The 15,478-nt window shown below is 34.8% G+C and overlaps 2 protein-coding genes across 3 annotated transcripts in view; one reads left to right on the plus strand and one right to left on the minus strand.

The window, feature by feature from the left end:
* The first annotated feature begins 1,493 nt into the window (after window positions 1–1,493).
* On the plus strand, window positions 1,494–7,098 carry slc38a8a (solute carrier family 38 member 8a). The gene is given in 10 exon segments (XM_042743661.1): window positions 1,494–1,888; window positions 2,146–2,344; window positions 2,466–2,622; window positions 3,530–3,631; window positions 3,851–3,908; window positions 4,393–4,507; window positions 5,806–5,953; window positions 6,037–6,236; window positions 6,549–6,600; window positions 6,715–7,098. Coding segments are annotated over 10 exon segments (1,323 nt in total). The 5' UTR covers window positions 1,494–1,699; the 3' UTR covers window positions 6,818–7,098.
* A 664-nt stretch (window positions 7,099–7,762) lies between these two features.
* The window catches only part of LOC109109318 (N-terminal EF-hand calcium-binding protein 2), a 92,412-nt gene continuing 84,696 nt past the window's right edge, over window positions 7,763–15,478 (minus strand). For both annotated transcript variants that reach the window (XM_042744054.1, XM_042744053.1), the window contains 4 exons: window positions 13,712–13,824; window positions 11,622–11,699; window positions 10,977–11,068; window positions 7,763–9,285 (listed from right to left, as the gene is read on the minus strand). In XM_042744054.1, coding sequence (XP_042599988.1) covers window positions 9,257–9,285; window positions 10,977–11,068; window positions 11,622–11,699; window positions 13,712–13,824 — 312 coding nt within the window. In that variant the 3' untranslated portion in view covers window positions 7,763–9,256. The remainder of the gene's footprint in view (window positions 9,286–10,976; window positions 11,069–11,621; window positions 11,700–13,711; window positions 13,825–15,478) is intronic.

The following is a 15,478-nucleotide window of genomic DNA, read 5'->3' on the forward strand; positions in this document are numbered from 1 at the left end:
ATAAATTTTATATGTCTGTTTGATAAATATTAGTATATGGAATGCTTCTGTTTACTTTTGCTACTTTCGATGATGGGTGAACCTTTTGTTTGCATAAGATACATGTGCATAAGATGGATGAAGCAGTCACAGTTTGACTGTGTGGCCCACTAGTTTGTCATAAGTAAAATACCACTTCAGGACATTATTTGGAGGAAAGCCATATTAGACTTGGTCCATCTCAAAACAAGCATATATATGTTGTCATATATCATTCTAACAGGTTAAAAGCATCTTTAATGAAACTATAATTAATTGCACATTCTTTATTTTAAATATATAATGTTAATTCATTACTCCAGTCTTCAGTATCACATGATCTTTCAGAAATCATTCTAATATGCTGATTTAGTGCTTAAGAATCATTTCTTCTTATCAGTGTTGTTGAAAACGGTTTCCTGCTTTTTGTGGAAACCATGATACACTACCATTCAAAAGTTTGGGGTAAGATAAAAAAAAAAATCATACTTTTATGCAGTAAGTGACTGAAGATTGGCGTAATGGCTGCTGAAAATTCAGATTTGTCATCAACGTGGGATATATCTGTAAACATTTATTAGGCTATCTTTGTTACTGCTGAAAGGGCAAGAAATATAACAAATTGAATCTCCCGAGATAAAAGCATTCTTCAGACTATCCCACACAATCATAGCCTCCCAGTAACTGAATGCTGGTGTAGATGGGCAAAAGAAACACGCCTCTTCCTCCTCATTCTAAATCAGATCAACACTGTCTGCTGAGCAGTCTTGTAGTTTCCTGAGCTTTTGCTTCAGGCCAGTGTGAAATCAACTAATTCCATTAGAAGTGATAGAGGCTTGGAAGTCTCTCTAAATCTCGGTCCTGATCCATTTTTAATGGGGAGAATGGCCTGTGAAAATGTCACCAGTCCCTTTCAGGTGATGAAACGTGATAGAGGTTAATGACATGAAGAACATGGGAACTAACCCTGACCAGTTATTTGTGCTTAAGTGGATTTCCCAAATCTTGTCATAAAGGAGGTCACATGTTCCACTTGTCCCTCATATCTAGAAAGTTCCCAGCCTTGCTTGTGATTTTCTCTGCCAAGACTTGGGATCCAGAGGAGTGACAGTGAGCCTGTAGCACCAGTGCCAAATCCCCACCCCTGGAGCACATTTTTCATCTTTCCACAATACTTTGTGTCATAATTTGTCTTTTGATGTACTATTTGATGTAACATCTGAGGGGGGAATTGTTGGATATTTCAAAATATTTAGTGGGAGTTTGTGTGAATTTAATAGCTCTGGAATCTTTTTTTTTTGTCTTTTACCTTAATTTGTGAGTGAATTTAAAAACCAGCTTAAGATGGTCTTCCAGTCTGGTCCAGTCTTGTTTAGTATTTTTATTTTTTTTTATTTTGAGCTGGTCTTGTTTAGTATTTTCAATTTTTACCTACAGTTATGATTATGAACAGCATTATCAGTGGATTATGTTTAATCTGATCAACACTGATGTAGTGCCATTGTAAATTGTCGTACTGTTTGAACCCAAATGCTTTTCATTAAATTGACGAATCAAACTGGGTTCATTTCTCCAATTCGTGAAGGAGCATTTGATTGGCCTGAAACACCAAACTCCCACCCCTCATTCACCTAAGCTAAAGTTTGAGCTCCCTTAGAGAGAGCTCCAAACAGGGACGAACATGGAGGAGCTGGCTAAAGAAAGCATCAGCTTTTTAACAAACCCCACTCTGGACACAGACGGACAGAAGTTGGGCTCGTTAGGAGCGGTTTTCATCATGCTGAAGTCCTCGCTGGGTGCTGGGCTTCTCATCTTTCCCTGGGCGTTTGAGAAAGCTGGAGGAATTCACTCTGCTGTCATTGTAGAAATGGCAAGTAACTCTTTGCTACAATGAAACACTGATTGTTTAAAAAATTTTATGGCTCTGTTAACCTGGTTTCTTCACTGTGGCTTCTACCAAATCGATCTTGTGTAGGCTACACTAAAATAATTATCTTCCATTAAACCCAATCCAATTATCATTTGAGAGAACATTTTGTTAAGTATATGCATAATGTCTGAATAACATATTTCCACTTACATTAATTCTGTTCATGATATTATATGATACATTTCTGTCTTGCATAGATTTCTCTCGTGTTCCTGGTCAGTGGACTTGTCATCCTAGGCTATTCGTCTTCAGTCAGTGGACAAAACACATATCAGGCTGTGGTCAGAGATGTGTGCGGTCCTGCCATAGGCAACCTCTGTGAGATATGCTATGTCTTCAACCTCTTCTTCATATCTGTTGCTTTTCTGGTCATAGTTGCCGACCAGCTTCAGAAATGTAAGCAATGTAAAGCCGTTAATGTCACTTTTTTTATTACTAATTGCTCATATTGTGTTTTTGTAAGTAGACATCCATTAGATAATCCTCACATTGATCCATCTCCATTCATTTCTCCCAGTGTGTGTCTCTATATATGAGTTAATCACAGGATTGCCAGAATCAGAGATGCCGTACTACTGGTACACAGATCAGAGATTTGCCCTGTTTCTTCTGTGTCTCTTCTTCATTTTCCCTCTCTCTGTCTCGAAGGAGATCAGCATACAGAAGTATACCAGGTGAGGAACTGAATTCTGACAGGTTTTTTTTTTTTTGATTATTTTCTTGACTAAATTCTTCAGAACAGTGTTATTATTGTTAACTTAAACTTTTAGTATTTTTTGGTCATTAAAATAAAGCTGGAAAAATATAAATATTACATGAAAATCTTAAAAATGAGAAAATAAGTGACATAAGTTTAGGTATTAAAGTTACTAAAACTGAAATAAAAAATTAATTACAATGACAAAAGCACATAACAATTACTAAAACTTTAAATTAATTATATATATATATATATATATATATATATATATATATATAAGTATAAGGTATAAATAAAAGCTAATTTAAAATATTAATAATTGTAATAGTATATAAATAATACATAAATAGGCTAACCCTGGTTCAGTTAAGATGGTGAACCAGGTTTGTCTTATGAAGGTTATTGTGTCTTCCAGGCCTGAAAAAGCCATGGAAGTTGTTGAAACCTTTGAAATAATGGTAATGGTAATGGTAATTTTTCTAGCTATGTTCTGCTCAAGTCACACTGATGTCCCATTTGTGAGCGAATGATTTTAAATTGGTTCTTTTTAGTGAAATGTGTGCTCTTTTGAGACTTGTCAGAATGGTTTTTGGATGTGATTGTTCGAAACTGTGGAAAGCCTGTTTAGGTGGAGAGAGTAAAAAGACTGCGATAGTGCTTTCATGAATTTTATGAAGCGCTGTTATTGCTTCTGTTTTTCATTAGGACTTTTATGCTCAGTTGCTGTGGCAGCGCACAGCATTTTGAATAGCTTTAAAATGACTCTCCTCTGACTAATAAGCAAAGCTTTCTTCCCCACACATCATCAAGATCATATGTTTAATGTCGGCAGCATTTATTTTCTCATCATTAGTTTGTGTCTTTTATTTTTTTTTGATTGTTGTTGTAGGTTTTTTTGCTGCGTATTTTATTGTTGTAGTCATTGTTGTGTAGTACAAGAGGAGGGTCGTTGATGTGATTATTTTTTCTCTTTTTTGCAGTGGGTGAGTTTGGAGTGACAGAGCTTTCAAATTTCATCACAAATTGTTCCCAGCATCTTCAGAACCATCTTTTCCTCTTGCTGTGCCTAAATAAAACTTACTGTCAGGCTGAACGAATGTTGTTGTGAATGTAATTTGCTCATTTAACAGAAAACAAAATGTCACAGAACTTTTATCTGTGAAGGTGCCTGCTTAATTATGATTATTTTTATTATTATTTAGAGTAAGCTCATGGGCTTCGATGTTCAGCGTCGTCCCGACTATTTGTTTTGGCTTTCAGGTGAGTTTTCATGCTTTTATTCAACATACTGCCATGTCGCATTTGAGGAAAAAGAGAGATTCTTTTATTGAATATCATCACTCTGGTCCACAAATGAGGGGAAGCCAAATTGTTTTTGCTTTTGCTTTAATATGTAAGGTCAGGTCAAATGCAAAGCGTGAAAAATGGTGCATCTTTGAGGTGGGTTTTATTTGTTAATGCCAGGGGATTGTCAAAAATGTAATAAAAGTCCATGGGCATGGCAGAAGAGAGCTGAATTACTCTGTGTCCGCTGCCCAAGGCTGATTGATTACGAGGCGGGAATGGAGAGAAGAGGGAAATGGAGATATGAAAAGAGCTGTGCAGCAAGGGAATCGGTGAGAAATGGGCTAGTGCAGAAAGTTAGTGATTACAAGAAAAGCTTTTTTTGGTGTAGGCAATGTGCACTGGAGATCAGATGTTTGAACACAGCTGTGCTTGTGCTGATATACTGTATCTGTTTCAGTGCCATGAGGCCTGCATTGCTGTCTACAGTAGTATGGAGAACAGGAAGTTGTCCCACTGGGTCTTCATCTCTGTGGTGTCCATGTTCATCTGTCTCATCATCTACTCTCTCACTGGTCAGTAATTACAGTATATTTACCGAAACTTCATATGGAATCATGCTTCATGTACATTAACAAAATTGTGTTGTGAATGCAGAATTTTAGAAACTACTTTTAACAACCATTTTAATTTGTTCATTTCATATATATATATATATATATATATATATATATATATATATATATATATATATATATATATATATATAATATTACTTTTTTTTTAATTTTTAAGTTTTTTTTAGTAATTAATGCATTAATTAAAAGTGAGAGTAAAGACAAACAATTCTATTTAAAATAAATGCTTTTGAACTTTATATTTAAAGCATCTTGAAAAAATATAATGTTTACAAACACAAAATAGCAGCACAACTGTATATGAGATTTTTTTCTTGAGCACCAAATCAGCATATTAGAATGATAACTGAAGAATCATGTGACAAAACAATGGAATAATGGCTGCTGAAAATTTAGGTTTTCCATCACAGGAATAAATGACATTTTCAAACAAAGTAAAATAAAAAGAAAAGAAAGAAAAGTTATTTAAAATTATTATAATATTTCTCAACATTGCAGTTTTTACTATATTTTTTATCAAATAATTGCAGGTGAGCATTATAGACTTTCAAATACCTAAAATCTTACCAACAGCAAACCTCTGAACAATAGTTTATATACACACATTTGAATCCTCTTTAAAGTAACTGAACTCATGCGTATTTAAGTGAATTTAATGGGGAGATTTTTTTTTTCTTTGTGTTCACATTGTATTGAACTGGTTGGTGTGCCAGATTTGAAGGTTTATGGTTTAATTGAAACTTGGGTTATATATATATTGACATCAGTCCTCTTGGCTTATACTAGATAACTTTTTTTTTTTTATTAAGGAGAGTGTAAAGGTTGATTAAACATATATTTTTTGGTAACACTCTATTTTGATAGTCCACTTTAAACATTTTACTAACTATAAGTAACTACATATCAAAAAGCAGTCCTTAAAGTATTATTAGACTGTCTGCTTAATATCTGCTTAAGCTTTATTTTGATGCTCCCCAACACACATTCTCCTGACTATAAGTAACTGCAGGTACATGTCAACTCATTCTACTAACCCTAACCCTAACAGTTTACTGATACTCTAATGAGAGTTAGTTGACAAGTAGTTGCAAATTAAAAAGAGTTGGTTGACATGAAGCTGCACTAAGTTACTTATAGTTAGTAAAATGTCTAAAAGGTACAAAATAAAGTGTAATGTCTTTGTTTAATAATGAGCATATTGAACAGATGATCTGTTAACAAGGACTATTTTGTAGGAGTCTTTGGGTATCTGACGTTTGGGAAGAACGTAACTCCTGATATTCTGATGTCGTACAGCGGGGGTGATGTGTCCATGATCATTGCCAGGCTGCTGTTTGGAATCTCAATCATTACCATCTACCCCATCATTGTCTTGCTTGGAAGGTATGCAGCAAACTGTGTCTTATGGCTATTAGGAGAATAGTTTCTTGCACATACAGTAAATAGATTAATTGACATGTCTGTAGATCTGTGATTCAGGATCCGCTGCTGCGGCGACGACACAAACACACAGCTGTGACAGGGTCTTATGAGAGCCGGATGCGTGTTGCCTTGACCACAGCCTGGGTCACAATCACTCTTCTCATCGCAGTGTTTGTTCCAGACATTAGCAAAGTGATCGGTGTTGTCGGAGGAATCGGTGCTTTCTTCATCTTTATATTTCCAGGTAATTGTGCGTGTCTTCTGTTGATGTATTTTACAAGGCTACATGATGTGTGTTGAAATGAATACTTAGTTCATGTATATGTCATAATTTATTAACTGAAAAATGAATACTGACATTTGTAAAGGGGATCGTGTATTTTTATATTTATAAAAAAACTAATTCCCATTATATGACCAATTTAAATAAGAATAATGGTTTCAGCTTGATTCTCACAACACAATGTCTGTGCATTTTAACATAATGTGAATCTTTTAATGCTTTTCTTTGTAGCATGATGTGTATATTTATAATTTTTTTTATTATTTTTATTAGGACTTTGCCTAATATTTGTGGTGCAGTCAGAGTCAGTTTCTCTTACAGTGAGGTGAGTGAAGTGGGGTATAAACATTGTAGTTCTTTAGTATCCTGTATGTTTAATGGAATTCATGCTTATTCTATTGCATGTACAATAACCTTTTTTTTGTGCATTTTCCTCCAGATATCTTCTGATCACGTGGGGAATGATCACACTTTTCTGTGGTACTTATATTTTTGGCCAGAGCACTTCTATTGCGATCATGCAACTCTTAAGTGAAATTTAACACCATGACTTTTATTTGTATGGTTTGGCATAATTTTAGACATTGCATTTATGGAATAATTCCTTAAAAATGGAGATCGTTGTACAAATGTACAACCAGCTTTGTGTGAAATACCTCAGACAAACATGTCATGTAAATCTGAACTATTTATATATTGTCATGCAATGTTCTACCATTTTAATGGCCAATTTCATGTTGGGATAGATGTGAGCTTTCTTATAGTTAATGGGATAGTTCACCCAAAAATGAAAATTCTGTAATTTACTCACCCTCTTGTCATTACAAACCCATAATGGTTCATCTTCAGAACACAATTTTTTTTTTTATGAAATCCAAGAGCTTTCTGACCCTGCATAGACAGCAACACAACTGACACGTTCAAGGCCCAGAAACATAGTAAGGACATCATTAAAATAGTCCATGTGACATCAGTGGTTCAACCATATTGTTATGAGGCTATGAGAATACTTTTTGTGCGGAAAGAAAACAAAAATAACTTTATTCACCACAAAAGTATCATCGCAGCTTCATAAAATTAAGGTTGAACCACTGATGTCACATGGGCTATTTTAATGATATCCTTACTACCTTTCTGGGCCTTGAACGCGGTAGTTGTGTTGCTGTCTATGGAGGATCAGAAGGCTCTCGGATTTCATCAAAAATATCTTAATTTGTGTTCTGAAGATGAACGAAGATCTTACGGGTTTGGACCGACATGAGGGTGAGTAATTTTCATTTTTGGGTGAACTACCCTTTATATTTAGACTATTGTTTAGATTTCATTGGAAACATTTTTGTACACCTAAGTGAATTTGTAAATTAATAAATACATTTTTATAAATATTGTCTTTGAATAATTGAATGTGACAATGCAAAAATATTCATTCATCTAAATTCATTTTGACACCCAATGACTGAAAAAAATGCTGAGAATGCAATGACAGATCCTTTTTCAGTACTTTATTGAATAGCAGCACTCTACATAATCTAGAATTTTAACAAATTTCAGACGAATATAATACTTTGCATCCCTGCAATAAATCTCTACACTCACTTATAAGAGAGAAAGCCAGTATACGGAAACATACATGGGTATAAGAAGTAGTATTTCATCAAACAATGCCATTAAAATTGTCTGCTCATATCGTAAGTTTTATTCATTTCGTATATATAGAGTTTTGTTTTGTTCCGTTCCTGGAGTAATATAAAAGAAAATAAGAAATGCACAAAATCCATTTAAAGTAGCATAGCTAAATTCTACGGCAAATCATTTACTGGACATTCATTTGTAACATGCACTCACTGTGAGGGATAAACAAACCAAACAGAAGGCAGGATTGGTGGGAAAGCAAATGGAAAGGAACACTGCAGTTTGGGCCGTGTTGGTTTTGAGTTGTTTACACATTGAGCCAACCAGAAATTCACACAAATAAAACAGCCTTTGAGTTACTGATCAACAAATGTGAGATGTGAAAGTCTGACCTACTTTGAAAAATCCTTTTTGCTTTTGCTGAGAAATGACATGATTTGATGCCAAATGGTCAATTATAGAGAAGCAATAAAACTGATGGAATAATTTAATGCCACTCTGTAACTCTATGCACTCTTCCTAGATCAATATATTATCTTCAAAAAATGATCAACATAAAATATTCAATATAATTCTGTTATTACTCAGGATATTATCTCCTCTCTGTCAGCAAATCTCATTTACATAAGCATTTCATCTATACTTCAGGTACATTGTGCTTTTGGACCAGATGTTTATTTGGTGGGTTGTAAATGTAGGCCCTTGGACTGGCAGAATGCGTCATTCTCATGTTTTGACAAAAGTACCAGTCTCGCTACATGTGCATTACACAAATGTGTCATGAAGATACAGTTCAAAGCACTTATAACACCAACCTATAGCTAGTATCAAATGACCATTACAGAAATGCTATTGTCCATGGATGGCTGTAGAAACACTTTGCTGCACAGTTTTTGTCTTCTTAGAAGTTGTACCACAGGGAACTGTTTGCAAAGCAGCGGATGCATGTTTGAATGGGGATGAAATATTAATCAGTCTCATTTAGTTAGAAGAGACTGTTTATGCAAGATGATATTTCAAATGCCAATGTGAATCAACCAGGTGAGGTTCCCAAATGCTCTGGGGAGTTTTAATGCTGTTTCTGTATGTTGCAGTGAAGGGTGAAGAGGGAAACGATACTGTGTCCAGCGTCTGCAGCCGACACTACATTTGGCTCAATATCAAATGGATACTGTGTAAACAAGTAATTACAAAAGAGGAGGAGACAGAGTGGGGAGAGCGCAGAGAGAAAAGGGGGTAGTTAAGATAGCAGGGACTGTGACAGAGGGATAGAGAGAGAGGAAGAGGAGAAGAAGAGAAGGTTTTCAGCCATAAGGTGGGAACGTTCCACACGCAGACCGGCTCGCTTCTCAGTCCCTGTTCAAGCTGCACCAGGCGGCTAGAAAGAGAGAGACAGTGTCAGTGTCATTATTAACGAGAAACAAGAGTTTACAACAGATGTTTAATGCCTCAACTTTCTGTCTTTATACAAATATGTCAACCGACATTAGACAAATGGTTTGTCGTGGTTATGCAAAATGACACCACAAGGCTGTTGATATCACTTCACATCCAAAGAATGATTAAGATGAAGTGTTTTCATTATGACATGGAGTATCGGAATGTGTGATGGAGAAGTCTTTTACGAGAAAAAAATATCAGACTTTTTCCTCATATTGTAACAGTTTGACATGGAGTATCGTTTTGTATTAGGGTATTTTTTAATGTTGATTATTGATAATGATTCAAGTAATTATTAATATAGATTTAATAAATTAAGAGAATCTTCAATATGAGATATTTTGAACAGTTTTAATGTTATATATTGAATAAAATGTTATAAATTAAATATATAATTATAAATAACATAAAAAACACATATATTCCGTTACATTTTTTGTACTATACAGCCCACTCCTGTGTTTTAATTATTGAATAAAATGTTATATATTTTATTTATGTTTTTAAATGATGAATTTTTAGGGTCATTATCACATGATCCTTTAGAAATCATTCTAATATGATGATTCTTTATCAAAGTTGGAAACAGTTCTGCTGCTTAATATTTTTTTCAGAACATGTGATACTATTTTAGGATACTTTGATGAATAAAAAAGTAAAAAAAAAAAAAAAAAAGAAGCTAAGTTTTTTAAAAATATAAATATTTTGTAATAACAATATACACTACTGGTCAGTAATTTGGGGTCAGTAATTATTTTTTCTTTCTTTTTTTTAAATAAAATCAATACTTTTATTCAGCAAGGATGTGTTAAATTGATAAAAAGTGATAGTAAAGAAAATATATTATTAGAATATATATTATTAGAATTTTTTTATATTTTGAATAAATGCAGTTCTTTTTAACCTTTATTCATCAAATATATTAGACAGCAGAGCAGAACTTTTTCCAACACTCATAAAATGATCATGTGATAGACTGGATGTTACATGTGAAAATTCAGCTTTGCATCACAGGAATAAATTATTTTTTTAAAGTATATTCAAATAGAAAACTATTATTTTAAGTTGTAATAATATTTCACAATATTACTTGTTTTTTTTCTGTATTTTTGATCAAATAAATGCAGGCTTGATGAGCAGAAGAAACTTCTTTCAAAAATATTAAAAATAGTAATGTTTCCAAACTTTTGGTCTGTACTGTATATACACATATACACATATACATATATATATATTGTTTTTATTTTATGTATCTTATCTATATATCTATCTAGCCATCTATCAATCTATCTATCTATAGAGAGAAAGTGAGAGTTGGTGTTATCAGCCACTCCTATTTATAACTATGCAGGACAATTACATTGTATGTTTTGCACAAGCTGTCTCCTGACATACAGCTGAAATAAGCTTGAGAGAGTTTGAACATCAAAGGTATTAATGCAGAGAATGTCAGAGGACAGGCATGCTGAAAATGAGAGTAATCCTGTAGGGCAGGTAGGAATACATAATGGCTGTGAAACGTAAGGACATCACCCCACAGACTACACAAGACACAGAAAAGTAGCATCAAAGGCTGGTTTGGCACCAATGCCCAAAGCAGCCCCTACAGCTGGCAGGAGTGGAACGCACCAGGCACAGCGACAGCGGACACAGCCTCGGGCTGGCACAGGGTATCCACTTTCACATGCTGGAAAGCCTTGCAAGCTGCAGTCTGATGGTGCCTGAGAGAGAAGCAGAGAAGGTTAGAAAAGGAGCAAAACAAAACAGCCCTCTAATTTCTTCAGATGCACAGTCGCAGCAATAATATATTGTTAATGTATTGAAACTATTATACCAACTGAAACTATATAAAACACATTTTGCACTTGAACGAAAATGAACCGAACTTCAAAGTAAAAGTTTGTTTTCATGTTTAGTCTGAAGATAATTCAGGTGCTAACAGCAATCAAGATGAGCAGAGTTTAGAGAAATAACGGTCAGGCTACGGCCGGAAGTGACAAAATCTCGCTAGATGGACGGGTAGAAAGTGAAAGAAAACCGTGAAAAAAAATAAATGGACATAAAAGAAGACATGTAGCAAACTAATCAGCCTAAATTGTGGCAAAGTCCTGTTAACCAAAATATCTTAAAATCTTGCCGGATGGCCAGGAAAACATTAAACAGACAGTGAAGAAGACAACTAGCGAACTAGATTTTGCAAGACTAGCATCACTCCTGGCCGGAGCTGTATCCCTTCTAGCCACAACACAGAAAAGGAAAGGTGTTTTACTGTACCTCTTCCATTCCTCCTCTCCGTCCCAGAACTCATACACCACAAAGGAAAGGCCGTCAGGCAGCCGCACAGCTGTCACACTGGACAGAGATGAACAGAAGAACAAAAGTGAAAAAACACCCTACACTCTTTCAAAATTTTCATGAACAAAGATTCAGCAGGCTGATAGAAAACACAGAAAAAAATCTATTTAAAAATCATGTAGAAAATATAGACAGAACAATAATTATCCAATGTACTGTATGACCCTCCACTTGATGGCAGTACCTCCTCACAATTCCTGCTCTGCTTTTTTATTGCCTAAAGGGCTGCAGCTATAGCAATGATTAGCATTAGCTCAATAAATCAACAGAAGTCTAAACATCAGCCAGTTCAGACAATCCCCACACACTCCTCAAACTCTCACTAGAGGCAGCAAAACTGCAGCTAGTAGCTTTTTTAAAATGCTTTCTGGATGGGGAAATGATTCAAGCTTTACTTAATCTAAGGTCGCCTACATGTTAGAGAACCTGCCAGGTCATGTCTCCAGCAGCTGTAGCTGCTTAAAGTCAATGTTAATTGCTTTTGCTATCCATTCTACATCTGTAATTTGATGTATTTAAGATAGAAACAAGATATTCAATAAGAACAAATATAGGACAAGAATGATTTGGTTGGTGAAAAGTGAGCGTTACATACCAGAACGCAGACTAAATGTGAGCTATAGATGCTCCAATGAATCTTTCACAGAAAGTGTGTTAAGACAGTAAATAGGTTCAATATTGGTTTGTCTAGGTGTTATTGAATTATAAGAGTTTGTTTAAATGAAATGAGCGGTTGTAAAAAAATGAAACAGAATTTCAATCACTGTTCAACTGACTTCAGCATCCTCAAAAAAAGGAAACTAAATATTTCTCAAACAGAACATGATAACAGAGTAATAGAGAGGAGGAAAGTTGAAAGAAAGAAGGCAGATAAAAGGGAGGCTACAGAGATGACAGTTCAGCAGCAACTGGGTCTTTGCAGAAGCTTGCAGATGTTCTCACTGATCAATTATTCACTAGTCTGATGTGAATCATGACGGTAGTACAAAATGCTGCCACACAAAGCCCTCTCTCAGAGAACAGACACGGGGAGCTTCCTTGAGAAACACTACAAAAGACCTATTTTACTTACTGCTCTTACATTAATATTTCATCCTGTGTGGTTGAAAAAATGCTCTGTCATGGCCTGACCAAAAATATCAAAATGAAGTAACTACCGTTTAAAAGTTTGGGGTCAGTAAGACTTGTTTTAATGTGTGTAATTTTTTTCCCCCTGGATTATCAGGATTCAATGCATAAGCCTTTACTGTCCCTTTAGATCAGTTTATTGCATACTTGCTGAAAAATGAAAGTATTAATTTCTTAAAAATAAAATAAACTAAATCTTACTGACCCCTTTGAATGGTAGCTTATCTAGGTTTAACCAGGGAACACAACTCGATAACCTACTGATTATAAAACATTTCAGGACTACATTTTGATCTTTTAGGGCTTTGTAAGCACTGTGTAATAATTCTGCAGAAAAAATAGCAATTGTTTAGCCAGTTTCATCATTTATTCATGAACTAGAATAACAACACTCCCCTCTGCTCGCCTGCCATCTTTATCTACAGGAGACTAAACGATACAGTGTCATATTTCAACACATCAGGGATAAATACACAATGTTGAGACATGCGTTTATGAGAGATGCACAGGTTCATTCTGTAAGAAATGCATAGTGGTATAGTTTTTGCTACCCTGCAGCAGAAATTTTGACATGTATGAAACATTTTTTCCCTATTTTGAATTCTGATTGATTTTTATTGTAAAGCACTTTGGATCGACTACGGTTGTGTTAAACTTGTGCTCTGTAAATCAAATTTGCCTTGCCTTATATACAGCAGAACATACATGCACCATTTCCTCAGACTGAAAACACTTCAGTCTGACATTACAAAAAAGCACAGAATACTTTTGTACCATCTTGCATGGTTGGATTTAATATGATGCATTGAGACATAAGGAGGGACTTAAAAAAATACTCACTAGAAGGTCAAACTTAAGACAAACACATGAACTCAACTCACTGGAAACAGTCTCTCTGAGCAGACACATTCTTCAGGTATTGTTTCAGGGCCTCGCAGAAGTCTCCCAGCTGCTTCTGGGAAACTTTCATCTCCTGGCGGATCAGGTAGAGAGACTGAAGAAAGGGAAAGAGAGAGATAGAGACAGAGACAAAGGGGCAGATTAGTTTCCAATAGTCTGGATACATAATGAAAACTGTGAGTCTGTGGGGATAATAATGGCAATGTCTTGTGTTTAAAATGCATGCAAAGTTTTACATAATGAAAACTGTGAGTCTGTGGGGATAATAATGGCAATGTCTTGTGTTTAAAATGCATGCAAAGTTTAACTGCTTTAAAAGCTTTGACCCTCATTTAATAAAAGCCATGGTTTATTCTGCAACTGAAGGGTTATGCAAGATCTACGTATGGTTATTCCTTTAGGAAAATGAGAAATAAATATGATATATACCAGGCTGTAAAATCAATACAGCTACTCTTTTGGATTGTCGCCTAAGTAACTAATTAATTCCCAGTGTAATCTAAATGATGTAAAATTGTGGGAGTGTGGTTGGCTACCAAATAAAGGACAGTACTAGCTTAAAAACTGGGCTTTGCAACAAACAGAGAAGAAAATAAAAACTCATAACATTTCCAGAAGGATCTAGGACTTAACGTAAAAGAAACTGAAACACTTCTGACTTGTCTATTTCATATAATTGCACCTCTCGTGTAACATGTCACTCAGGCCTCCCACTTCTTTCTAAATTTGTGCTGTCATCTTGAACCAGTTTTTTCAAGTCTGAGAGATTTGATTAAATAACTGATATTACCCTGCAACAGACTAAGAAATTATAGGTTTAAATGTAATAATTGCTTGGCAGACTATTTCCACACTGCAAAGCACCCTGAGGAGCCTGACGCACTGATTAACATCTGGATTTATATGCTGAAATGAAAATCATAAAAGTTTAAGATGCCTATATGCAAAGTCATTTCAACCTAAAGTAATATCCTCTGAAGTGTTTATAATACACCACAGTTCAAACTTTTGGGGTCAGAAGGAAAGAAAGAAATACTTTTATTTCACAAGTATACATTGAATTAATCAAAAGTGACTATAAAAAAATATTTGTTGCAAAAGATTTCAATTTAAAATAAATGCTGTTCTTTTAAACTTTTATATTCATCAAAAAATCATGAAAAAGCATCATGGTTTATGCAAAAATAAGCAGAACTTCTGATACATAAACATTGATGATAATTAGAAAAGTTTTTGAGCATCAAATCAGCATATTATAATGATCTGAAGGATCATGTGACACTGAAGCCTGGAGTAATTACTGCTGAAAATTCAGCTTTGCCATCACAGGAATACATTTTATTTTAAAATAGTTAAACAGAAAACAGCTATTTTAAATTGTAATAATATTTCACAATATTACCATTTTTACTGCTTTTTTGATCAAATAAATGCAGCCTTGGTGAGCGTCCCCAAACTTTTGAACAGTTGTGTATATTATCCTATAAGCAGGCCCACTGCGCTGTCTTTAGATTCTGTCTGGGTTTGCCTATAACTTTCATATACCATATGACCAACAAACCAAACAACCTCACCGCAACACAAATCATAAATTTACAGCCATTAAATAGTTAAGAAAGGGTATGTTTTGGGTGTATTTTTAATGTAGTGTATGTTATAACTAAGGTGTCACATCTTTAATAGAGCAAGTGCTGTTCCCCAGCAGGTGGGAAAGATAAAACCCAAGCGAAAACCATTAGGCCCTTTGA

Source organism: Cyprinus carpio, chromosome B18, assembly GCF_018340385.1.
Source record: "Cyprinus carpio isolate SPL01 chromosome B18, ASM1834038v1, whole genome shotgun sequence".
Taxonomy (NCBI): domain Eukaryota; kingdom Metazoa; phylum Chordata; class Actinopteri; order Cypriniformes; family Cyprinidae; genus Cyprinus; species Cyprinus carpio.